Source organism: Synchiropus splendidus, chromosome 4, assembly GCF_027744825.2.
Source record: "Synchiropus splendidus isolate RoL2022-P1 chromosome 4, RoL_Sspl_1.0, whole genome shotgun sequence".
Classification (NCBI taxonomy): Eukaryota; Metazoa; Chordata; class Actinopteri; order Syngnathiformes; family Callionymidae; genus Synchiropus; species Synchiropus splendidus.
In genome coordinates, this window is record NC_071337.1 from 6551401 (window position 1) to 6576339 (window position 24939).

The window sequence follows — 24939 nt, forward strand, 5'->3', positions numbered from 1 at the left end:
AAAGCCGTTCAGCAGTTGCCGGGTGACGATGTTTGGAGAGTTGAAGGCAAAGAGGATTATTAAATTTCCTCAGTTGACGGAAAGATAGTGGATATGGACACGAGGTGTCACGACGCGGTTGGATCAGAGACGATTTTTGAGCGGTGTGTGGAGAAGAAGCCATGGCAGAGTCCTGATGGAGAAATTGTGTTTTAACGCTTGAGACAGGTAAGATATTTTATACCACGCTAGTCATAAATAAGGTAAACTTTAAAACATATGTATATATAAATTGCTCAAGTTAAACATTGAATTTGCCTTGACAAACATAAAAATAATAACTTATCCTACTCCAAATCTCTCTCAGATGATGAAAGCATGAGTTTGGCTTTTTAAGATCATCAGAATAATCTTATATATTACATTTATATTGTACCTTTTTACTCCTGTTATTTCAACCCAACACAGAAAAATATCACAAAATTAACATGAAAGAATTGCTTTTTCAGTGAACGCTTTCCCTACAAGTCCTATTTATTTTAGTACTGTTCAAGCTGAACTCTACCTCTGACTGTGGAGTTGGACTCTACTTTTTTTTAGGATTTATGGAGCGTTCTTCGAAAAGAAACCTTCGAAAATACACCACTCTACACCCAGTAGTGCTGTAATAGCCTCTGAAATTAGTGTAATATAGGGCCTTTAAAAGGACTGTTGTATGCTGAACTCTGTGCTCTACAAACAGAGGCGCGCATAAGCAAGCAATGCATCAGCATTCATGCCTCTGATGCCTCGGTCAGTGGCCATAACTAGGTCTTTGCTTTGATCGCCTGCCTCTTGCCTTTCAAGTGTTTCAAAAACGAAATACCCGCAGGTTTAACACTCCGTTTTTGCTTTGTCGCTAAGCTTCTGCAAGAGTGAGTCGGCACAGTGGCCATGCGGCAGCTTCTGCTTTCGGTCTACATCTTCACTTTCCTCACTGGACTCCCCACAAACATGCTGGCTTTCTGGACGTTCTTCTGGAAACTGCGACGGCGGGCGGCTCCCATCGACGTGCTGCTGCTCAACCTCACCATCTCCGACCTCATCTTCCTGGCTTTTCTCCCGTTCCAAATGAAGGTGGCGTACGACAACATGACCTGGACGCTGGGCTTCCCGCTGTGTCCCATCACCAGTTTCATCTTCTACGTCCCTATCTACAATAGCACCTTGCTGCTCACTGCTGTCAGCGTGGAGCGCTATCTGGGCGTGGCCTATCCACTCAGGTACTCCCTGTGCCGCCGCCCTCTCTATGCCACGTTGGCTTGTGTCATGTTCTGGGCGATGACCTCTCTGAACCTCAGCATTGTCTACATCATACCCTACATCCAGTGGCTCAACTCCACTACAACTCCTCTGACCTGCTACCAGGACTTCACAGAGGACCAGTATGCAATCGTGGGGCGGGTCCGCTTCGAGCTCTTCTTTGTCCTCTTCTGCATCCCTTTGGTCATCTGCAGTTTCTGCTATATCAATTTCATCGTCATCCTGTCACGCCTTCCGAACATCAGCCGACGGCGAAGACTGCGTGCCATCGGTCTGGCTGTTGGCACCCTCTTCACCTTCGTGGTCTGCTTCGGCCCTTACAACGTCTCTCACGTGGTTGGATTTGTGCAAGACGAGAGTCAGAGCTGGAGAATCGTGGTGCTTCTCTTGAGCACCTTGAATGCCTGTCTGGACCCGTTTATCTTCTACGTCTCCTCTGCTGCAGTCCGACGCATGATACATCGCTGCTTCAACAGCATCGCTGCAAAGTTGCACATCCTGAAATGCGGAGGCACTGCCAGCTGAGGAAGCATTACATGACTGAACATGACGTCGGTGTAGTGTGTTGGTGTAGTATGATCCTTGAGCTCAATTCTATTTGCAGTTACTGTTTTATTTATGCTCTGAAGCCCAACACAACTCACAGCCCAGGGGTCTGCCATGTTTTTTATTGAGGACCGCAAGAGCTTGATGGTTAAATTTAATACTGGTTTAATGTGCACTGATGGGTTTCAATATCATGAGAACCCAGGAAATCACTGGTAAAGATGGAAAGTTCCTGTTCAAGGGGAGCCAAACTTTTCAATGAATTTTGTTCTGCAACTTTTTAACTTATTTAACATGACACGAACCCCTGAGCAATCCTCAACTGAGTGAGTGATGTGTTTCAGTTATGCGTCTGAGATTAGAAACTTAAGTACAATGACTTTTTCTTCTTTAGACAACATGAAACTGTGAAGTTGGGCCGTTGAAAATGTCAGTAGCAGTAACTGTTTTCATGTCGATGATTGATCATTCATGCATGACTTAATGTGTACTGAGACATTATAAATAATTAATGTAGCGTAACTGACTATGACCAAAAGTGATTATATATATATATATATATATATATATATATATATATATATATATATATATATATATATATATATATATATATATATATATATATATATATATATATATATATATATATATGTGTGTGTGTGTGTGTGTGTGTGTGTGTGTGTGTGTGTGTGTGTGTGTGTGTGTGTGAGAGAGATATTTTGGGGCAATAAACACGTTCCTAAACGGTGAAAATCTTTTTTTTTTTTTTTTTTAACTTGAATGTCGTCTCCTGTTGGTGACGGATGGCAATACAATGTGAAATTTCCGGACCGGATGGCTATGAAAATGGTCTCTTGTATGTATGGAGGGACTTCAGCACATTGGCTGATAAGAATTTCCTCTTATACGGGGGATCTACAGGGGGGAGTAAACAATGATAACGTGGAGGCTGATTGTACTCGTGCTGTCCACCGTGCGTCCTCTCTGAGGAACAGTTTGTTCATCACACCATATGACCTTCAAAACTGAGTTCAAATTGATCAGTGACGTAAATTTAACCAAAAATCCACACTTGGAATAATAATTGAAAAAAAAAACCTCATCACTGTACATCATATCTAAGTATGTAATTGTGTTATTTTATTTGTCATTGTATTTAAACGTATCTGCATTGTTTCCTGTTGCAAGGCGTCAATTTTCCGATGTGGGATCGATAACCAATATCTCTTTTCTGATCGTATGATGCAGTTTTCGATTTCACCACAACAACATAGATGGCGCTGTATTACATGACGGCTCCTTTTGTGAAACAGAAGAAGAGAGGCGGACTTTCCACCGGTCTTTCAAATACGCCTGTTACCGGCTTTATCTCTTTAACTATATTTTATGTTTTTCGGCGTGATTACGTCATTAGCTAGGAGACACTGACCGCATTTGTTAAGACTAAAAAAATGTTAGCCAGGTGTCAATGGAATACCGAACGTGAGCTGAGAGCATGTGCGCATGCGTACTTTCTGTTGCCTAGCAAGCGAATGTTTCATTATTTACAGCTTTAAAAACATCGTCATACCGCCGAAAGAAACCAAAACGTTGAGTTCGAAGGCTTAATAGGAAGCCGGAGCAGGATGGAGAAGGTCATTAACTGTTTTAGGAAACATCCAGAAGCAGCAGTTCGGCTCGTCTGCTTCCCCTGGGCTGGTGGAGGGTCCGTGCATTACGCTCGCTGGGGACAAACGCTCGACAGCTCCGTAGAAGGTACATCATAGAAGTCACATACACGCTATATGTTTGGCTTTGTAAATGTTTGTTGTAGTGTTTTCAGTTTGTTTCTGTGATACTAAACATTCACTCATTATTTGCACTATTTAAGAGTTATTGAAATGTTCTCCTGCATATGTGACGACTTAATTCAGTTTGTTCCATAATATTATACTTATAAATCACATTCTTTTGTTGTGATTTATCAATTACTTTTGTGCTTAAGTTCTTTTTTTCCCCCTCAGTGTTGGCTGTCAAACTTCCAGGCCGGGAGAGTCGAGCCAAAGAGACGTTCTTTGAAAACATGCAGCAGATCGTGGACGAGGTTGTCACCGTTCTGCTGCCGCTGCTGAGAGAGAAGCCGTTCGCTCTGTTCGGCCACAGGTGACATCAGCGTTCGAGATGTCTCGTTGTTTAATGTGATCATTTAACACCTGTTTGGGATTCACACAGTTTCGGTGCCTTCACCAGTTTAGCAGTGGCAGACGCTCTGAAGAGGAGTCACAACCTTGAGCCTGTTCACCTCTTCCTGTCTGGAGCCTCAGCGCCTTATGTGAGTCAGACGTTGCTCAATGATCCCTGCATAGTAACCTTTAACCTTCAACATCTTCCATCATCCCTTGCAAGCATCTTTCACTTGCCAACATTTGCAACACGATGATCTAGTTTTCCTTCCTCAGTCCGAGACTCGTCTCAGAGCTCCAAAGAGAAGCCAGTTATCGGACGACGATTTTCTCAAATGGCTCATTTCCATTGGAGGAACGCCTCCAGAACTTCTCGCCAAGCCTGACGTTCTGAAGCTCTTTCTCCCAGCGCTGAAGGCTGACCTCCACGTGGTGGAGAGCTTCCGGTGAGCACCCACGCTTTCCATGTATTTTAAGAATTCAGAAAACATCAGTTGGATTTGTTTCCATGGCAGATATGAGAAACCTGACCGACCGTTTCTCTCCTGTCCTGTCTCCTGTTTGGACGGAAAGGATGATGTTCCTCATGAGCTGCAGGGTAGGTACATGATCAGTAGGTGGCACTATGAATTTAAAACACAGATCCTCTTTTTATAAACGCTTTATTCATCTGAGAAGTTGTGAATGCAAGTCACTTTTCTATTCACCGTTCCCTGTCAGCCCCCTGTCAGATTTTAAATATAATGTGGGCTGTACAAGTCTCTCAAATTGTTGTTGCCTTAATCAATCACTTAAAAAATACAGAATCATATTTTTTTTACTGCTTTGGTCCGGATTTTTGACTGAGACTGGTTAATAAGATGTTCATTAACCCACAATGAATGAGTCCCTGCAGTAATGTTTCTGCTACGCCAGGGGGCAGCGATGTGAAATACATGTGCTGTGAATCCAGCTTTACTTCAAACAAAGAAAAGTAGCCACAAAATCAGATTTTCGACAAGTACAATGAGCAAATATGCAATAGTGGAAAATGCAGATTATATTAATCAACTTGCTTCTGCTGCGATAAACTGTCACGGCGCTAAAATGGGTTTCCATCTCCAGCCTGGAAAGACATCACATCTGGAGACTTCACCATCCGAATGTTTGAAGGGTCACACTTTTATCTGAAGGATCCCCAAAATGAGAAAAGTATATTGCACTACGTCAGACAGCAGCTGGAGACGTCGGACATGGACTACCTTTGATAACTAGTATAAGCTTAAACCAAGCCTCTTGGAAAGTGAAATATATACGGAAATTGAAAAAAAAATACTTGTTGTTGTCCCTTAACGTGTGGATGTGGTTTCACCAGTGATTTGCTGTGATGTCCTGGTGTAAACACTAGAAAAAATGTTTGGTTTTTATTTGTACATTTGTAATTAAAAGTATTAACTACATTCATTAATACTTGACATCATTTTTTTCCCTCACTCAGATCTCTTCATTTCATATTTGTTCCACCCGACTGCGCTGCATACAGTGTTGTACATGATGGTATTTCAGATAGTTCTTGTCGTCAGGTACTGGCAGAAGCCAGCTAGAGCTACACTGAACTGTGTGATTGGACACGCACTTGTGACAGCCAGAGATCAATCTGTCAGGATAGCAACTTCCGTTCAACCCGTATGGCTGAAAACAAAAGAGATTTTTGCATTTTATTTTCAAAGAAGCACATGCAGTGGAGCAGATCCATGTTGGTAAGTGCTAACATTTCATTTGATCTAGAATGTAAATTCCGTGGCACATTGACCCACACTGTTTTTTTCAGTATTGTATATCATTGTTCTGTGAACAGCTTACTTTCATTTTGAGTTAGTTACTTGTCTTTGAAATGGCGACAGTCCATAGTTTATTAGAAAAAACATTTCCTAAGTGTACTTTCATTGGACCAACTTGTTGTTCATTCTCTTTAAAGTTGTTGAGCTTCCAGCGGAAATGTAGCCTCTAAGTCCCAGAGAACAGCACAGAAGCCTTCAGTCAGCGTAAAGATGAAGCCAACGGTGATCACTGAGTGGAAGACTGAAAGAAAAAGACCCAATAGAAGCAGTCGGAAAGAGGTAATGTGGAGGAGTTTACGAGTTCTCTGTGGGGGAAACTTAATAAAGCCCTCAAAGTGGACAGGCTTCTGGTAAAAAGGAGGATTTCTAGCCAATAGGACTGTCCTGCATTTGTTATATCGTATGGTGAGACGCCAATTGTTCCACTGGGGCTGCAGGTGGCAGTAGTGTTCTGGCTCAAACACACATTGGGACTTGAAGCTGAGGGTTGTTGGAGCACTGCCACTCTCTCTGTCTCGCTAGTGACGGATCTAAAAGATCCCAGGATCCAGATATAACATGAGAGCATCCGTCCCGTGATCAACACCTCCTAAAATGTTCATTGATTCCTTGATCAGTTATCGTGCTGGTAAAGTCACGCAGACGACCACAAGAACTCTGTGGTGGAGGTACAGTAATAGTAAAAACATTTCACGGTAAGGGTGTTTTTCTTGTCATATGGGTGGATACAAATCTCAATAGTGGCAATTCAAGTCATTTGAACAGAGAAAATCTATCAGTCTGATGAGGAGAGTTGCAACCGTCGAACTCACAAACGGAGAAGTCGAGGGCCTGAATCATTGTAGAAACCTTTTGTCATGATTTGATAATAATGATCATATAAGCGGTTGATTTTGGACACCTGGTATTCTCAGTTGTGGTTTTGTAATCATTTTGCCTGTTTTTTTTTTCATATCTGAATCAAAGGAACATGCTGCCATATGGTTGATATTTAACTTGTGCCACGGTGGCAGAGACGCACATCCATGTTTGGAGCACTGTTTTTGTGAGGTGCTTTCATTGCCATAATGCGTTGCCCAGCCTCTCCCCCTAAACCAAACCACCCAGAACAAATGGCTAAACTTGACCTTTACTCTTAGCGAAACTGAAACCCAGTAGTAATGACTTTGCTATTTTGAAGCCCTCATTCTCAAAATGAGGTTTAACCTTGTGGGGTTCGGCAAAAGGGGCCCCACAAGGGGTGTTTCCCCCAAAATTGGACCGCACCAGGATGGATATGCTTAAACACTCATACACATGTTTGCATTGCTGTCCCTGTTGGGACATTGTGAGGTTTCTCATTGACCTTTCACCCTTTCCCCAGCCTCTCACCCTTAACTTTACCCCTCCGAAACACAGGGCTCACCTTACTCAGGACTCTGAACTAAACTGTAGCCTACCTAAAATGACCAAGTCTTCATTCTCAAATTGAGGCTTAACCTCATGGGGATGGGATTGTCACACAGTCCTCACAAGGATAGTGTTTTGTCAAGAATTGGACCAGCCTCTTTCCCTAAACCTAACCATCCAAAAGAAATGGCTAACCTTAAGTAGGACTTTGAACCAAACTTACACCCAATTCTAATAAACTACTTTTACTGACGGTTTAACCTCCTAAACCATTTGAGGACCGGACAAAATGTTCTCACAAAGTAAAATGTCCTCACAAGAAAGTGGCGTGTAATGAGTTGATACTCACAAGTTTGGCAAAACATGCCCACACTCACGTGCAGGTTTTTCACACCATCTTTGTTGGGACCTCCCATTGCCATAACCCTTTCCCCAGCCTCTAACCCTCAACCATCCTAAATAAATGGCTAACATTAACCAGGACTAAAACCAAATTATAATGACCCAGTTATTTTTGACATTTGTCACCCTCAAAACTCTATCTGGACCACCAAAATGTCCTCATAAAGCCAAATGTCCCCATAAGATCCGTGTCTTGTCAAAGATTGGTCCACACAAGAATATGAATACTTGTACCTACTGTGCACATACACACACAGAGAGCGCTTTCTTTTGACATTTTTATTCAGACACAACAAATGGGGAAACACTGTCCAGCCCGTCGCTTCCTGACACATGAATCAACACAACAGTTTTGTTCAGAGATTTTAAATTAGCGGACACGTTTCAAACACAGTCACAAAGTAATAAAATAAATACACAGAAGTTGTAACATCCACAGAGCCGCTTGTCCCAGTTGACAGAGAGAAACAAAATTTCACTCAGATGATGACAATCAGGTTCATCGAAGTCTTGATAGCAGTCAAGAGTTTATCAGTATTGTTACATTTCTACAGCAATATTTATCAATCACAACTGTGCACCAACTCCTTCTCAGCCTGGAGCACAGCAAGTGAGCGGGTCATCAATGATTATCACCAAGTCATTTCATAATTTCTTCAGTAACTAGTGAGTAGAGCTCCGGTGTTCAGTTTCACTCGTTATTGTGGCTAACATGGCTAACACAGCTTATGCTCATGTTGGCGGATCTGCAGCTATGGTAGCAAGTATGCTAGCACTTGTACTGTGTCTTTTCAGAAAAGTCATTTCACTCGGGCTGCGAGAGCTGGTTGGTTGTCAATAAAGATTCAGTCCAGAAATGACACTGTTTTGACGTTCGTGACTACAATGTTTGAGCCTTGTAGTTCGAATTTTCTATTTGCTATTTTCTAGCAAGTGGAGATCTGAAACAATAACTTATCTGGAAAGGAAGGTGAATCAATAAAGGATATATTAGTGTATTGTGTATATTTGCATATATTTGTGTGTGTGTGTGTCAGAGGATGTTATGCTAAATGCTAAAGTGAGCCCCCAAAATTGAAAATTAAAGACTGATATCACATTCAAGTACAGTAACTCCTGTTTTAGAACTACCAGCTATGGACTCTTCAATAAATATACATTTTGTTGGGCCTGTCGCTGGTTTGAGCTTCAAATGTAAGCATTAGCATGAGCAATATTGTAGCAATTGCACAATAGTTTCGATGAACTACTACATGAGCACTTGCTGAATTCGCTAAACTACGTTAGTTGGAAAAATTCACTTTTCCGCTTGGTTAGATTTGCAGCTAAGCAGTATCCTGTTATTGCTAGGCTGTTGTTTATATGTGAACCTCTTTAGCATTCACATTTAGGAGGGATTTTACCAGCGGCTTTAGTGACAATGTTAGCTCTTCAATTTGAATAAAGTGTGTTACTGTACCATCAGGTTTACTACTGCTGTGTTGGAGTGTTCTGGCTGTTTATTCTCTTTGATGACAGTTCAGCAGGTGCATCTAAATGAAATGAAATCTCCAATGACGCTTCGTTTAATCATTGTTAGCCTTTTAGCAATGTTACCGGAGCATCATATTTATACTAGAATGATTAAATAGTTAGAAAAAGAAAGATTGGATTATATATGTTAGCATTTTATCTGTTTATCTACCCGCTATTTTAAACTTAAGTTGAAAAAGTTAAAGTGCAATGTTATCAATGAGTGTGTCCACAATTTACAGATCCACCTACAATGACATCTGTGAACAGTTAAAGAGGTAAAGAAATCAATTTAGCAAGATTCAAGCAAATTTTGGATCATGTTACTGATCTAGTGCGGCCCGTGTGTGGTTCTGAGATTCCTCACTGGGATCGTTCTGAATGTGTGACCTGTCGAAAACAGAATGTTAAACCAGTTCTGGCCAATAAAACTTGAGCTTGTGGCGTCAAAGACAGCTCAAAGGTTAGTGGATTGTGAATGTTTAGACTGGATTAAGATTCAGCAAACACAAAAAGAAAAACAGCCTTCAGGTCAAGGTGGACTATAAGTGGTCGGGCGGAGGTGGTGGATACGTAGGAGCTGGAGGCAGTGGGAACTCCTCCTCCTCTTCCTCCTCGTCTTGCTCGCCTCTTGCCTGCATCGCATGCCTGTCCGCTATCGCGAAGGAGTCCGTCGAGCGAGTGCTGATCCGAAGCGGGGCCAGGCGTCGCAGGTTGCTCGGAGTCAATGGCAAACCCACCTGAGCTCTTTGAGATGGTGCCACCATACTACTGTCCGGCTCCCCCTCCGCCAACCATGGTGGGATCTGTAACGTGTCGATCTCGGGCAAAAAGGCTGGATTCTCAATGCCGTCTGCAGGAAAGTCCAAACGGGTTGATTCAGTCAACACTTATGGAAGAACCACAACTGGATCTGAATCTTACCTCCTGCTCTGTAGGTGACCCTCATGGGGAATGACCCTCCTGATGCTTGGTAGCCCATGGCTGCAGCCCTCTCTGTCGGGTCCAAATCTAATGAGAGAAAGTGTTAGATTCCAGATACAACGCTAACATGGCCTCTGCAACCTGATACAAACCTGCTTCACCCAAGTAGTAACTTTTAGTTTTGTCCTGTGGTTTGCCGTTTGGTGTCATCAGGAGAGAGAAAACAGCTTTGTTAAAGACTTTGCTGGCCATCAAGGTTGCTCTCTTTAGTGAAGTTTGTCCAGAATCGCAATAAAGAATCTACCTTTGGCAGCTGGTCTTTCTTGGAATGTTTGGAGATGGTCTTTGGTGGGGCGACCCCCATCTTTGCAGACTTGAAGGACTCTAACCGGTTCCTCATGGTTCTTTGGAAGATCTCTTGCACCTCGTTCTCGTCCTTGTTGAGGTCAAAGTGGCTGCGACTGTATCGGTGACGGTGCTGCGGTGGGGTTGGAGAGGTCACGTGACGCAGTGGATATGATACAGATCAAGGGGTGGTTTAGGTGTCTCACCTGCTTCCTGCTCTTGTACAGATGTGTCTGCAACAAGTGGTGGCTGTTAATGTCCTCGCTCTCTCTCATGCCGTTCATCGTCGGCTCGTGCATTTCTAAGCTGATCGACGGTACGGGGTCTCGCCTGTGAGAGAGGAAGAGTCAGTTGAATAACGGCTGATATCACATCAGACCAAGGGTCTATATACATGAAGCAACTTCAAAGGAACATTTATCCCTGGAAAGACATCCTGACCTGGTCTCACTAGTGAACAAATTCCCCCTCACTCAGAGGTGACAGGCCCCATGAGAGTTTCGTAAAACTCACGTTATCACCCTGAAAACCCCCCGGGCTGCACCCCTACTTTAGTCTTCAAAATGGAATGCAAAGATTGCATAAGCCCAATAGACTGATGGTGTTATGAACAGGGGACAAGGTGAAGTCATGTCCATAGTGAAGTGAAGTGTTGGAGACGAATGGACAGTGGCTGATTTTACCTTGGGTTGGCTGGGCTGTAATAGTCGGATGTGTCTGCCATGATGTCGGGAATGACTTCGGAAAATTCATCCCCAAACTTCTTCTTGAAGTTGACAAATGCTGACTCATTCCGAATAAACTCCAGGGATCCTCTTCGTTCGCCCTGCAACATCAGAAGCAGAAGAAACAATGACTCTAACTCTCTAACTTTCAAATCAATATACAAGCATAAGATGCATTGTAACCAACAACTACACAATTGTACCTCAGCCACGTAGTTCATGGCGTCCTTGAGGTTCAGCTTGTGGAAGACATTGAAGACAAGGTCACGGTTCTTCCTGGCAGACGGTTTCATGAAAACCCTCGACATCCACTTCTCCTCAAAATGTTTCCATCTTTGTAGCAGTACATTGAAACATATTCAGTACAGCATCATGTTGAAATGAAGAAATCAAGGAAAGACACCCACTTGTCCCTCATGTAGTTGTGTCCAATCTGTCCAGAGATATCTTCAACGGCCACCAACATGTGGTCAAACATCTGAAGGAAAATGAGGCGTTTTTATCTCAGTTTCAATGTGGTCGCTTACGTGGTTTGTACCTTATTCTGCACTTTTTCAATAAGTGTAACTTCGGAGACAGCGGCCGTCTTCACCTTCAGCCATTTGACCAGAGGTTTCATGGTAACTCCCTGCGAGCCACAACAGTGTTGATGTGAGATCATGGTAGTTCATCCAGCATCCATTCTCTAGATTTCTGTTGTTTAATGTTAGGTAAAGTAAAGACAAAGCTGTACGCAAGTGGATCATTCACCCACTGACCATCCATCCATTCACTGTCATCCATCCATCCATCCATCATCCACCTACCTACGCATCCATCCATCCATCCATCCACCCACCTACCCATCCATCTATCATCCATCCATCCACCTACCCATCCATCCACCCACCCACCTACCCATCCATCCATCCTCCATCCACCCACCTACCCATCCATCTATCATCCACCCATCCACCTACCCATCCATCATCATCCACCTACCTACGCATCCATCCATCCATCCACCCACCCATCCATCCATCCATCCACCCACCCACCTACCCATCCACCCATCCTCCATCCACCCACCTACCCATCCATCCATCATACATCCAACCACCCACCCATCCATCCATCTATCCATGCACCAACCAATCCCAAACAGGAAGCTGTGGTTCAGTGGGTACTGTTCCCAGCAGTCACTTCCAACAAAAGAGTGCCTCTACCTGAAGGATGACCGTGAAGTAGACAACGATCAGCGTGGTGCTGACCATCAGATTCTTCTCCTTGATCTTGTTCTCATCCAGCATCACTGCCAGGCCGTAAGCCACTGCACCTCGGAGCCCACCGTAGCTCATGATAATCTGGTCAATGACCTCCAAGGGGACCAACCGGAACTTGTTTAGGATAAAGGTGAGGAAGAACACGCCTGCCGTTCACATAGACAAACATGCAGACATTTCAACTATTAGATTCATAGAATAGAAACATTTCAAATCAAGGCTCCAGTACAAGACTCTCACCAATGATTCTGTAGACCAGGATGAAGAGGAGGGTGAGGAGGACGAAGCCTGTGTTCCACACCCACAAAGCCTTGTCCACAGCCGAGATTCCCAGAAATACGAAAATAATGGTTTCTGAGCCGTTTGCCAGAACCTTCATGAAGTATCGAACTGTTATGACGGACTTCTCATCCATGTTGGCATTGATGTACTTCTGGCAGGCCACGCCACAGAAGACAATCCTGGAAAAAGGCAAAGGATCATGTTACTAAAATAAAAAGAAAAACTTATGTTGTCTGAATAAATTATAAATAATATAAATAATAGTAATTATTATTATTATTAGAATAACAAATAACTGAGTTAAATAGTCATTTAAAAAACAAACAAAAGTCTAAAAATATGGAATAAAGGCTTAAGTAAAAATCATAAACTGATGGAGGAAGTGAATACTTCAACAGAAAAGTAAGACTTGTTTGAAGCTGAACGTGTCATCAAATCACTGGATGAATTAACAACTCACGACAAGATGGCGGACAAGGACAGCATCTCGGCAGTCAGGTAGGCAAGATAGCCCACCACGAAGATGAAACCTGGCTCAATAATTTGGATGTTTTTAGTGCATCTGGTCAGCAGAGAGAGCAGCATCCCGAACACCATCCCCAGGAGAGATCCACCAAATGCCACCACGAAGAAGGAGACTGAACAATAAACAAACAGTTAAGTATGAGGAGATCTCGAGAGGATCTTCCTCAGTCGAGGATGTCTAGTTACCTATCCCTTTGACAATCTCTGCTGCATTGATTTGGGATCCTCCCAGAGAAACGAAGGCATCAAACACGTTGAAGAGCACCTGGAGAAGAAGAGAAGAGATGGTTGATGAATATGACAAAAATTCTCATATTTGATGGTTACATACCACAGTGACGCCGTCGTTGAGCAGAGACTCTCCAAACACCAGGATGAAGAGAACCTCATTGACGTGGACCTGCTCAAACACAGCCAGGACCGCTACAGGGTCCACCGCAGCAATGAGACTGCCAAAGAGAAGATACTGAAGGAGACCAATGTCCAGGTCGCCTGCATCACAAGGGTATTTACATGAGAAGATGGTTTGCTTGAAGTAGTTTGAAAATGAGATTTTTTTTTTGGTGACGGTGCTCACCCATGGCTCCCCCCTGGTGGCACCCCCACAGCGACAGCCCGACGGTGGCAGCATTCCAGCAGGTCCCAATGATGGCGTACACCATGATGGCCCCCATGTTACTGAAGAAGAGCTTGTTGGGCATGAAGTAGCCCGCGTCCAGGATGATTTGCGGCAGCAGGTAGAAGAAGAAGACCGTAGGGGTCAGCGTGAAGGTCTGAACTTTATCTGCACCCCAAATCATCCCGCCCAAGACGAATCCAAAGCAGATGAGCAGGGCGCTCTCCGGGATGATTTCAGTCACATGATGGTTGGCTTCGATCACTGCGGGAGAAAAGTTAGACGTAAGTCACGCCATCTTAACCTGTCTAGATCACCCTTTTGACCACTTATCCTCTTCATGTTTTCTATATCCACCAGCCTCAGTGGATGCAGGAGTCCAGACCACCATATTTCGGACTTCGATTTTGAAATGCTGAGCCGATTCTTTGCCCAAAGGAGGTATAGCCAGGAACACCTGGTCACACTCCAAATCTTAAACGGTTGAAGATTTCATTTACTCCAAACTTTGGCAGGTGTGAGTCACTCATTGCAGAGGAGAATCTGAATCTCACAGAAGCTGGCAATATTTGTAAATGATTAACAGCCTCACTCCAAGTGTCTCACTCAGGTCTTGGCGTATGATTAACTCCTCCGCTGGAGGAAGATTTGTGTGGATGAGGGTGTCGCGTACAAGTCTTCAGGTTAGGAGTTGAGAGTGAGGGGTTTTTAGGTTGCTCATTGTCTCATATAATACACACATATATGTGTGTTTGTGTGCACATGCTGCTCATGTGTGGAAAAAGTCAACAGTAAAGTTGCACGTGTTTACTGATTGGCCAAAATGTGCTCAAACTAAATCGTCTGTGAACTGAAATTTGGTCCCTGGAGACGACCCTGTGATGACCTCTCACTGTTTGACATTGATTCACCAAGTTCAACTCTCCGACGCTCCCTAGCATTGCAGTTGTTACCTTAAGAATCCCAGGACTGAACGAAAAATCTTTACATTTTTCGCCTGGTTTCTAGTTGAGCGTCTACACCAGTGGTAACCCACCTGCTCAGGATAGGGCCACAGTGGTGCGGGTTTTTGTTCCCACCAATCTCACTGCCAGCTGAAACAAGCAAAAGGTGACTGAAAACCAAGTGAGTACAGTCTTCAGACACCTGACTGGTGAAGCTGTGTGTGGTAGGTTGGACCCAAAAATGCATCCTGCTGTAGCCCACTCTGGAACAGTTTGGTGACCCCTAGTCGACTTGGTAGGCAACAACATGTTCCCCTTTAACACTGCTGTTAGGTTCCCCGCCTCTTTCTCTGGATCAAATCTGTGCATTGTAATGGTGCAAAATCAAAATAGATAATAAAATGTGAATCATAAAGCGACGCCTTAATTTGGCAACATCCGAGTCACTGATAAAGAGTGTTCGGTGATTAAGAAAAAATTTATGTTATCCTCATGAGGAAGTAGCCAAAGGGCATGGACCAACTGCAGTAATGCCAAAATATAGCCATTTTACTAGCAGAAGCTAGTGGACTATGTTCACTACCGACTCACACCTGAACATCAACATAGGTGGGAGGGACACTAAAACGTTTATTACAAATCAAAATGAAGCTTATTGTGCGCTCAAAACAAACCAAACCTTCATTGGAGGCGGCCACCTTGTTTCGGAATGACAAATAATTCCGACGCCTTGTTCGGTTCTTCTGAGAGTTCCTGCTCTAAAGCAGTTTATGAAACGCGGGAGGAATGCAAGCAGAGCATACAAGCGTCACCCACAAATTCCTGCGAGAAACACTACTCCACCATTTTCACTGGAGACATTTCTCTGCCTTTTCACGCACAATCAACCCAGACAACACGTTGATTTCACTTCGACTAGACCTGACGCAACAGAGTCTTCTTGATAAGGTTGGCGACACAGTCTGTCAGCAACTATTTGGGATATGAGCGAAGGCCAGACGACTGACACATGAGTCGGGGAAAAGATGCTCCTACAAGCAGCTTACTGAGGCATGACTCATAAAGCAGTTATGATAAACGTCCATCATTTTTTAAGCAACTTAGCTCTATCCGTGTTTGACCAAATGCATTATAGACTCCTCACCGGCAGTTAGTTGTTAAGTACAGTAGCTTGAGCCACAGTAGCAATGGAATACTACAATTGCTTTAACATTGCATGCACAGGAAACAAGCTATAATAAAACAATATTCCACTGAATTCACTCTGTTTTTGGTAGCATTTCTGATTCTTACAAACATGTCCTCTGATATAGAAACATTGTATGAATACGACCAAACAAATATTGTTGAAAAACAAGCAAGTACAAAATGAATTTCTTCAATTAAAAGGTCTGAATTTCAACTCTTTCATTCCTTGAAAAGCACCTATCACCCCAAAAAGTAATGTATTGTTATTTTTAATGAATTCATATGTTCGCTGTCGGAAATAAGTGAATATGATGTGTGTAATAAACAGAATCCAATGTAGCTAAGAGCTGTAGTAATAATTACTTTATTTCTTCACAGCTTCTCAGTATGTCAGTATCAGCTCATACTGATACTGACATACTGATATTTAAACAATTTAACACCATTATGACTACAATAAAAACAAAACAAAAATGTTCTACACGTCACTTTTTTCAGGAAAAAAAACGAGACTGAATAAATATGAGTCATTTTCATTGACAACTGATTCATCATATCATCTTCCGCGCCTGCGTCACGTGTCCAACTGCAGCATCTCTCCCAGTAACTTTGTCTCATACACCACTCTGCAACTTAAACTTTTTTTAACTTCAGTCATTGTTTTGATCGTGTGATCTCCATTTTTGTCCAAGTTAGTTTACTCACAAATAACTGATAATATCTCCCAAGTCAACTGCCTTCAGCACCCATTTTATTAGTGAACCTGTTTCCAGGCCATTAACCTGAAACTGTGTTTTTTTTTTCCTCCCAAAAAATGTAGTTTTTTTGTCAGTACCTACCCAACTTTGCCAAAAATGCCACCAGAACCCACAGCGCAATCAGGTAGGCCTCCTCCACGTGATGCCATCTGAACGTCACGATGGGGATCCCGTCGAGTTGCTCGGGTTCGCGTCCCGTTTTGTTGGGCCTGGAGTGGCTTAGTTCACTCTCATTGGCTGTGACCCCTGAGATGGAGAGAGTCAGGACCCCTAGAAGCAATGCCTGCCGCAGCATTCTGACCCGCAGACTCTGGATCTTCCTTAGTGTTCTGAAGGCTGCTGCGCTGTTACACCTGTCGTCCTGCCTGCAATGACTTCAGCCTTGTTTACTTATCTGCCAACTGCTTCCCGCTACTTCTCATCTTCCTGACTATGGCTTTCCTCGTTCCTCCCTGGTCCAGACAGAAGCCTGGGCTCAGCTTTTATAGAGCTGCGCTATGAGTAAGGTTGCGCACGGGTGCGTTAACGCCCCCTGGTTCATCCTTATTTATTAAAACTGAGGACAAAGTGCTCCAACGTGAAGGGTGTGACTCACGGAGCTGCTGCAGAATGATGTTAATATCAAGGCATCAGATTCATCCGTGGCTCTGGTTTGACATACATGCAGGTTATTCAGTCACATTTTAAGTGCAACATTCAGTGTGTTTAGCTCCAATTCCTCCGGATCTGAGCCCAGCAATAATTGACACGGTCCAAGTCCTCTTACTCAATCTTTAGTTAAAGTTTCCGGACAAAATCCTCACTCAGTTTGAGACCTTCAACTCAAAGGTTGTGTGAATTTCCACTTGCCACTCGTCTGTCTTTTTGGGAGGTTTTTTTTTCCAACCTCTGATTCCTCGACAAAGTGTTTAGAATAAAACTCTTTTCCAGCTGAAACCGCTCTAGCACTAAACTACTAACAGTCCCTCACAGAGGACGGTTCATGGAGGTTCTCATTCTCTTCGCAGTTTGGACATGAAAATAAGGGAATGTATCTCAGTTTTTGCCCTCTGGCTTTTTTTTCAGCCACAATGTTCTTTTAAATCATGGGTTCTTAATCTTTTTGATCTCGGGGCCCAGAACTTTCCCAGAACAAATGGAGCCGGGGCCCATTCAAGTAATGAAACTGATTCACTACTCTTGATTTCATATGTGAACAACAACCATATTTGATCTACTTACACGTAAACAAACCAAAACCTTGTGAAATTACATGAATCCATGTGATCATTGCAAAGATATTGTCATCAAAAAGTCCAAGCAGCAGCAGATCTAGGAGCAAGTCATATTCATCAAATTTACTAAAGAAAAAAAATGGAAAAAAATAGATGCAAACTGTTGAGACAATTGGACAAACTGAATAAAATTCTGAGTAAAATAAATGTGATAAAATCATGTCTAAATATCACAAAATAAAAAAAAATAATAAAATAAAATAATAAAACAATTCAAATACAATAATAATTGTATTTAAACTCCAAAGAAGATATAAGTAAAGTGTAAATTAAACAGTGGACAGTTTTTACTGTTGGGGGGTAAAAACCCAACAGTTGTAAACTATCACAGATTTGCAGCTGTCAAGTCAGTTCAGTGACACACTGCTGCCACCATACGTGGCTAATGTCTGAAAACTGAACATCTCGTGGCCAGTAAAACAAAACACCTTTTAGCAGCCATCAAGGAGGTGCTCGCGGCCCAACCATGGGCCCCAGCCCTATGGTTAAGAATCACTGTTTCAAGACACGGAAAATACACTGTGGTTTGCCTTTGTGTGAGAAGGTTTGTGCCTGTCCCTTCTGTTTTCGGGGCCATCTGTTTCATGGGCAGATAGATCTTCTAACTGTCGTGAAAATTCTTGGTCGTGATGGACTGCAGTCACAGAAGTGAGATGAGGATAGGGCCAAGGATGGAACCATGAGGGCCCCCACCCAAGAGAGTGGCAATCCTTTTTAAAAGGATAAAAATAGCTGGGTTATTATCATTGGGTTTTAGTTTGGTTAAGAGTAAAGGTTAAGTTTAGGGGTAGGGTTGAGTCAATGTATGTCGACAACGGTACTCACTAAGATAGGAAGACAAACATGCGTGCGTGTGTGCGCAGTCCTTACAAATGACGGGAGATACTGTAGATCAGAGAAGCCAGTACTAAAAGTAGAAAACAGAATCAACACACAATGACAATTCTTTGTCAATTCACGGCAAAAGGAAAATCCCTGTGCTAACTAGCGCAGTCTCCTTTAGCGGGTCATGTTTGCTTGCTAATTCTGAACCGTAGTTTACCAGGAATGACAAATCCTTGAAAACCTAACCATGGCCTGATATTTTCTTTGACATAGCGTCACAATAGTCATCTATGCAGACGATCACATAACCTCCGTGGCAAAGATGAATTGAATCCATCTCTCGGATCAAACATTACATTACCATTAACAGACTTTTCTGAAATAAAATAAAAACTTACAGTATGATGTGTACTGCGATAAGAGCCTTAACAGTTGAACTGCATGATGGGACTTGTGGGAGTGCTTCCACTCCCTTTAATAATGGACATCTGACGGCATATCACAGTGGGACGTCGCCCGCAGGCCTTGACAAATGAGCTACCTCTGTTAGCATGTGGCTATTTGATACACAACCTGTACGTAGACCTAGGGAAACGCTCTCATTCTACGGAAATTCCACCTGTGGTCAATGAAGCGGCCACACCGGGCGTCACATTAGTCTCAGCTTCAGAGCTGTAAATCATCTCTATGGGAACATTTAGATGCAACAAGTCACGCATGAACTCCTCCGTCTGGGCTTATTAACTTTGACCTTACGTCTGTAAGAGACTTTGCCGTGGCGGACAAACATGAAAAAACTCCAATATTAAGCAACCAGTCGCCTGTTTGTTGCAACATTCATTTTTATTCAACATTTTCTGGTCGATGAATGATCGTAAACCGACCCCCGGCCAGACCTTGGTCACACCTTGTGCAATAAATTGACACCTCGATTTTCATATAAGAAGCATTTGCGCGATGGTTCCCGCTCATTTTTCATCTCCTCGTGTGCTCGCGAGTGACTTCCCGTCAGGTTATCAAACCTGAACTGAGCTTTTGAACGCATCTCCAACACAGGCAGACTTTGTTTGATATTACCATCGAAGATGACCCCAAGTTTATGGTGTTATGCAAGGTGCAATGGCATCTGAATCTTGATGTAGCTATCACGCTACGCCGTCGTAAAACAAAGTCTCTATAAGGAATTATTCAATTATCGAAGGGCTTTCACTGATAAAGGAGTGGCGGTTGGGCAATGACAGCTTATGGGAAAACTCATTTCTAATTCACATCCTGATGTGTTTTTTATTGAACCATCTGATCCGTCTTACGAAAGAATGACATTCATTATGACCTCTTACGTGACTTCTCGGAAGGATATGCGCAATGTGGCGACAGTGTTACAATTTAGCGAAACACAAGGTTTAGTTTAATGTACTTTATAAGTTTCAACAGAAAAGATGGAAGGCAACACAGAACCTCTAAATCCAATTCCATCTTTTTCCATTGTCTCTACTTTGTCCTTCAATCTGAGGTTCGTTGCTCCACAGAAGCCATCTGCAGCTGGTGTGGGATAAAACCGAGGTCTTCTGAAGTCCATCTTCGTGTCCTGGGTCGTCATGGCCCGATACCACTTTTTCCCATCCGATACCGATACTGCAGCTTTGAGGATTGGTTGGTACCAATCTGATCTGACACCTTCTACTTGTCGCTCAAGAAGTTGCTTGAAATGTTTATAGATTTATAGATATAGTCAACTGCTTAGTAACAGGGCCTTAAATACCACGCCACAGGAGTCGTGCACAACTGCTTTGGCATCAAAAAAAGCTTTCAACGCCATAAATGAAAGTCAAAATGACAAAAATATTGAAACAATTCAACAAACAAAAGAAAATACTAGGCTTCACACCTTGTTTGACGCGCCCTCTGCATTGCACAGCAATTGAAATCAAGGATGTTTGGTCTTATGGACTGACTCGGGTTCTTGAAATAAAGCTGATACCAGATCCATTCGTGATCTGTATCTGAGTCTTGGGGGCCTCCTCCCACTAAGACAGTCCGTAGTAACATTCTGGATTCAGCCAAAGAAGATTTCAAGCCTCTGACTTTTCTTGAAGTTCAAGTCTGAATCTCCCCCTGGATGACTGAGCTCCTCAACAGTCCCACTGGAAGAGTCCCGCGCCCTTAATGTAAGCTGTTTTACTCGCTTTAGAATGATGCCAAAATCACGACTGAAATGATCGGCTATTATCAGCGGCTTCAGTGGAAGTGCTTTAGTGACCTACTGTCATAAAAAGGCAAGGCCAGTCTAGGATTCCTGCCATTAACAGACACAACAATCGCTCCTCAGATGAACTGAAGATTAAAAGGGGGCTCTCTAAATAAAAGTGCAATAAGGAAGTGGCACCTCTATTACATAAAGCCAAGATTGTAAATGAAAAAAAGAGCGTTTGTCAGCAACAATCCTCAGGAGAGAGTGTACTTTTCTTTTTTTTGTTTTGTTTCTTTTCTGAGGAAAAAATATGATTTATGAAAATAAAAAAATATTTACATTTATTTATTTTTTACAAACAGTTTCATAATTTCATTCCAATCATTTTATAGATTTTTTTTAATTCAATATTTTAACACTGCTTCGTTCAATATTTTTGATAAATAATTTTAATACTTTAATATTACACCAAAATGACAAATTAAAATGAGGTCATCAAGGCCAAAACTGAAACCGCAACTATTATGCCGCTGCATTTATGACTATAACAGAGTCCTTCAGTCATGAGAACAGTGCATTGCATTTACGTGAGGTGGTGATCATGCTGTGAATAACAAGTCAATGACAAAATTATGAACATGTTCCTGTGGCTCTGACATTTTAACAATATGCAATAAAAAAAAATGAAATTCAAAACAAAACGTTTCACTTGTCAACCCTCGCACCCATGAATGATCTACAGGGTTCTAACCAAAGATTGTACAACTAAACTTGTTCACTCATAAAAACACAAGTGCATTGAAGTCACATGCATTTTTACATTTACTTCTACTATTACGACTATTACGCCAAAGACCCGAATGGATTGAAGTGAAATGTGTCAGTTGGTGAAGGAGGGACAGCGTCTGATAGAGTTTGCGCTTCCTTCCAGCCTGAAATAGCAAATGAACACATGAATATGAGTACGTGAATGAGTGAGCTTTTAATGTCATATTTCATTGTTCAACATTTTTCCCTTTTTTATTATAATTTGATGCATTATTTAATTTGCGTTCCTTTTGGCACTCTGATTTCCTCCCACAGTTCAAAAACAATTGATTTTCCGTTCATGTATCCTTCTGTCCAGGGTGTCCCTTTATGTGTATAGTTGCACTTCTAGCATAAAAACAAACCTCTCTCACGCACAACAAGCATCAGTCTATATGAGTTTGGAGGTCTTTATTGTCACATGGCCTGTTTCATGGCCAAATTCTTCCTGAATCCTTCCTGTAAAGTCAAAGCAAATGAAATATTTTACTATCTAGCGGCAGCACTACCGCTTCCTGCAAGTCGTGGATGATATGGCTCTGCCCACCTTTATTAAATCTGAATTATTGCGGCAAGCAGGAGCGAGTGGGTGAAAGATAATGATCTCAATGAAGTTGTAGCAGTGTTTTGGGCATTCAGTTATTTGTTTATTTTTAGCATCAAACCTGTTTGCTGAAGTTTCTGAAGTTTATATCTGCCACAGCACCTCATTCTCACAACCAATTCAACATCCTCGTCCTCTAGTCGAAGGCCAAAACGCTTGCCACAGCATCAAGGTAACCAATCCTTGTCTTCCTAAGATCCATGCTGGTTTCATGTTTCAGCATAATCCCCTGAAACTTCCACCTTCAAACAGGCGATGACAGTCCTGTATTTACCTGTGTGTGATGATGTACACAAACACACACGCTCATTCATTTTCATTGTCCACACCGCTGTAGTCCATTGACATCTGTTGTGTACACACGGAGGCCAAGCGGCCGGCGATCATAAGATGCAAGCCTGACCTGCAGGATGTCCTCGAGTCGTGCTGAGCAGAGGTCAAATGGAATTGAACCTTCCATTTGGCTCTCTGATTTGTTAACGTCTCATATATATATATATATGTATATATATATATATATATATATATATATATATATATATATATATATATATATATATATATATAAATGAAGTCAAACTTCTTTGAAGAATCTGATTCGCTCTTTGCTAGTGATCCTAATAGGCGTCTATGGAGACGCAAGAGCGATGGCGCAACACGCTCGTAGTGCGTCAGGCAATGACAAGCCACATTTCTAATAGCAGTCATGGCCACGTTTTTGGGTTGTCACCCTAAAATTTTCCCTCAGAAAGAGTCTTTGTGCCAGTCTTACCCTTTTGACCGTCAAGAATTCTGTTCGATTTGGTCATTTTACTTCCTGTTTTCTCATGAGAGTCTCTCTTTGTCTTGACTGAGGCAGAGTGCGGACGGTCAAACCCGCGTTATCACCAGCTGCCGTCTCCTATTCTTTCGAAGCCACTTGTCCTTGACCGTGTCACTGCCTTTATCAGGAGTCACGTTTTGGATTTGGACCATTGAACCTTCGGTATAATAAAGACGAAAACCAAGATTCTGGTTTGGTTTTCCGATGATGCCGGAACATTACGCTCACCTCCTAACCAGCCTCGTAACATCAACCCTATGAGCGACTGAATTCTTTGCACTCTGCCTCAAAATTGGCACGAGGACCATCGAGTCTCCTCACTTTTAAACAATCTCTTTTGGTTATTCTTTTCTCTTCAAGGTGAAGGTGTCGGATCGATCCAAATATCGATTGCATTGAAACAAAGCTTGGGAACAGAACAGTTGATTGTGGTGACATGAGAGCGATGTTTGTTTTCTGTCTGCAAACTACTGGTGAAAGTTGTGGACTGATAAGAAAACAAGGTGCAAATAGAGGGGAGTGGAGGGGCACCCCCAAACTGGGGTCGCTCATAGTGGCTGCTGACCTTTGGGTGATTTCTTGTTCAAGCTAGCTTCCAGTTTACAGCCTTAAATAAACAGGTTTTTCTGAAACTCCAAACTATATAGACCATCAATCTCAAACCTGAAGTTTGAGTGTTACGGATTACCATTCTGCAAATGTAGTAATCCTATTTACTGACACACAGATATTGGTATCAGCAATGCTAGGCCCATGTTGACTTGGTATCGGATCGGAACCAACTTCTGTAGTGTCGCCCAGCCCTACTTCACGATGTACTCACCAAGTTTACAGAGCCAGCACACCAGAATCCACACGGTCACCAGGTAGGGGTCTGTCACGTGGTGCCACTTCCAGGTCACGATGGGAAGCGTCGTGATGGGCTCCCCTCCATGATGCTCGCCGTGACCACTGTCGCTGTGGCAAGTTTGAGCCGCGCTGTCATGGTGACCCGTTCCGTTGTCTGGGTGAGGGTTTGCGGTGCCGGCGTGATGGGGGCTCTCCGTCGTATCGTGTCCTCCTGGACTCCCGGAGCGGATCTTCTCGGCGTGGCATAGACTAAGGGAGATCACCAACAGAAGGCAGAGGAGTGGGGTCAGCTGCACACCTGCCATGACCGAGGAGACGTTTGAGATACTGGATCAGTCCCTTGCTTTGTCTCTGGTGTGAGTCCTCATCCTTCGCCTGAGCATCAAGACCCCTCAGTGCAAGCCTCTCGGCTGAAGATGAAGCCACATGGGAAACTCAGCCCATTCTGATGCTCACCTGCCTCCTCCCACTGGGAACCTGGACCAGCAAGTCCAACCACTTTGCTGAATGGCTGCTTTGATTTGCATCAGTTCGATCTAGACTGTTACCAGATACAAGTGCTTCGCTGAGACCTCAATTCAGATCAGTTCACGGAATATTCATCCAGAAATTGGTTTCTGGCAGCCCTTAGGAACAAGTGGCGCTGGGCAGGTGCCGTTTTAAAGCTACGACTTGTTAGCTTTCATGCCTAGATAAAGCTTGCTCAACAGCGCCACACATTTTATTGATGAGCAAAAATGTGAGCTAAAATCAATGAGATGTTTCGGAGTGATTCGAGGACGCCCAGTGGAGCGAGACACCTTCACCTTATTCACACAGAGAGTTGGTTTTGACCTCTGCCTTCCCTTGACTAAAATAAGAACCTGCATCCCCTCCTTCGTC

General features: G+C 43.0%; 3 protein-coding genes across 3 annotated transcripts; 2 read left to right on the plus strand and 1 right to left on the minus strand.

The window, feature by feature from the left end:
• The first annotated feature begins 70 nt into the window (after nt 1–70).
• LOC128756801 (free fatty acid receptor 3-like) lies at nt 71–1806 on the plus strand. The gene is made up of 2 exons (XM_053861486.1): nt 71–207; nt 883–1806. Exon 2 carries the CDS (start codon nt 913–915, stop codon nt 1804–1806), a length of 894 nt encoding a protein of 297 aa, XP_053717461.1. The 5' UTR covers nt 71–207; nt 883–912.
• A 1340-nt stretch (nt 1807–3146) lies between these two features.
• On the plus strand, nt 3147–5380 carry olah (oleoyl-ACP hydrolase). Its single transcript, XM_053863365.1, has 6 exons — nt 3147–3585; nt 3834–3972; nt 4042–4141; nt 4269–4438; nt 4508–4590; nt 5097–5380. The coding sequence occupies exons 1-6, from the start codon at nt 3456–3458 to the stop codon at nt 5237–5239; spliced, it is 765 nt and encodes a 254-aa protein (XP_053719340.1). The 5' UTR covers nt 3147–3455; the 3' UTR covers nt 5240–5380.
• A 2497-nt stretch (nt 5381–7877) lies between these two features.
• Nucleotides 7878–24457, minus strand: LOC128758047 (sodium/hydrogen exchanger 3-like). The gene is made up of 16 exons (XM_053863815.1): nt 24032–24457; nt 13756–14058; nt 13510–13670; nt 13365–13443; nt 13114–13291; nt 12612–12832; nt 12315–12517; nt 11648–11737; nt 11517–11587; nt 11313–11442; nt 11068–11210; nt 10591–10714; nt 10344–10517; nt 10192–10225; nt 10040–10126; nt 7878–9968 (listed from the first exon to the last, which is right to left on the minus strand). Exons 1-16 carry the CDS (start codon nt 24360–24362, stop codon nt 9658–9660), a joined length of 2640 nt encoding a protein of 879 aa, XP_053719790.1. The 5' UTR covers nt 24363–24457; the 3' UTR covers nt 7878–9657.
• Nucleotides 24458–24939: the final 482 nt, after the last annotated feature.

Excerpts from the sequence above, each read along its gene's own strand:
- LOC128756801 (XM_053861486.1), top strand. The coding sequence starts at position 913 with ATGCGGCAGCTTCTGCTTTCGGTCTACATCTTCACTTTCCTCACTGGA.
- olah (XM_053863365.1), top strand. The coding sequence starts at position 3,456 with ATGGAGAAGGTCATTAACTGTTTTAGGAAACATCCAGAAGCAGCAGTT. Across the intron at positions 4,142-4,268 it reads CTGGAGCCTCAGCGCCTTAT|TCCGAGACTCGTCTCAGAGC; the intron begins GTGAGTCAGACG and ends TTCCTTCCTCAG. Across the intron at positions 4,591-5,096 it reads TGTTCCTCATGAGCTGCAGG|CCTGGAAAGACATCACATCT; the intron begins GTAGGTACATGA and ends TTCCATCTCCAG.
- LOC128758047 (XM_053863815.1), bottom strand. The coding sequence starts at position 24,362 with ATGGCAGGTGTGCAGCTGACCCCACTCCTCTGCCTTCTGTTGGTGATC. Across the intron at positions 13,444-13,509 it reads TCAACGACGGCGTCACTGTG|GTGCTCTTCAACGTGTTTGA; the intron begins GTATGTAACCAT and ends CTTCTTCTCCAG. Across the intron at positions 10,518-10,590 it reads TGTACAAGAGCAGGAAGCAG|CACCGTCACCGATACAGTCG; the intron begins GTGAGACACCTA and ends ACCCCACCGCAG.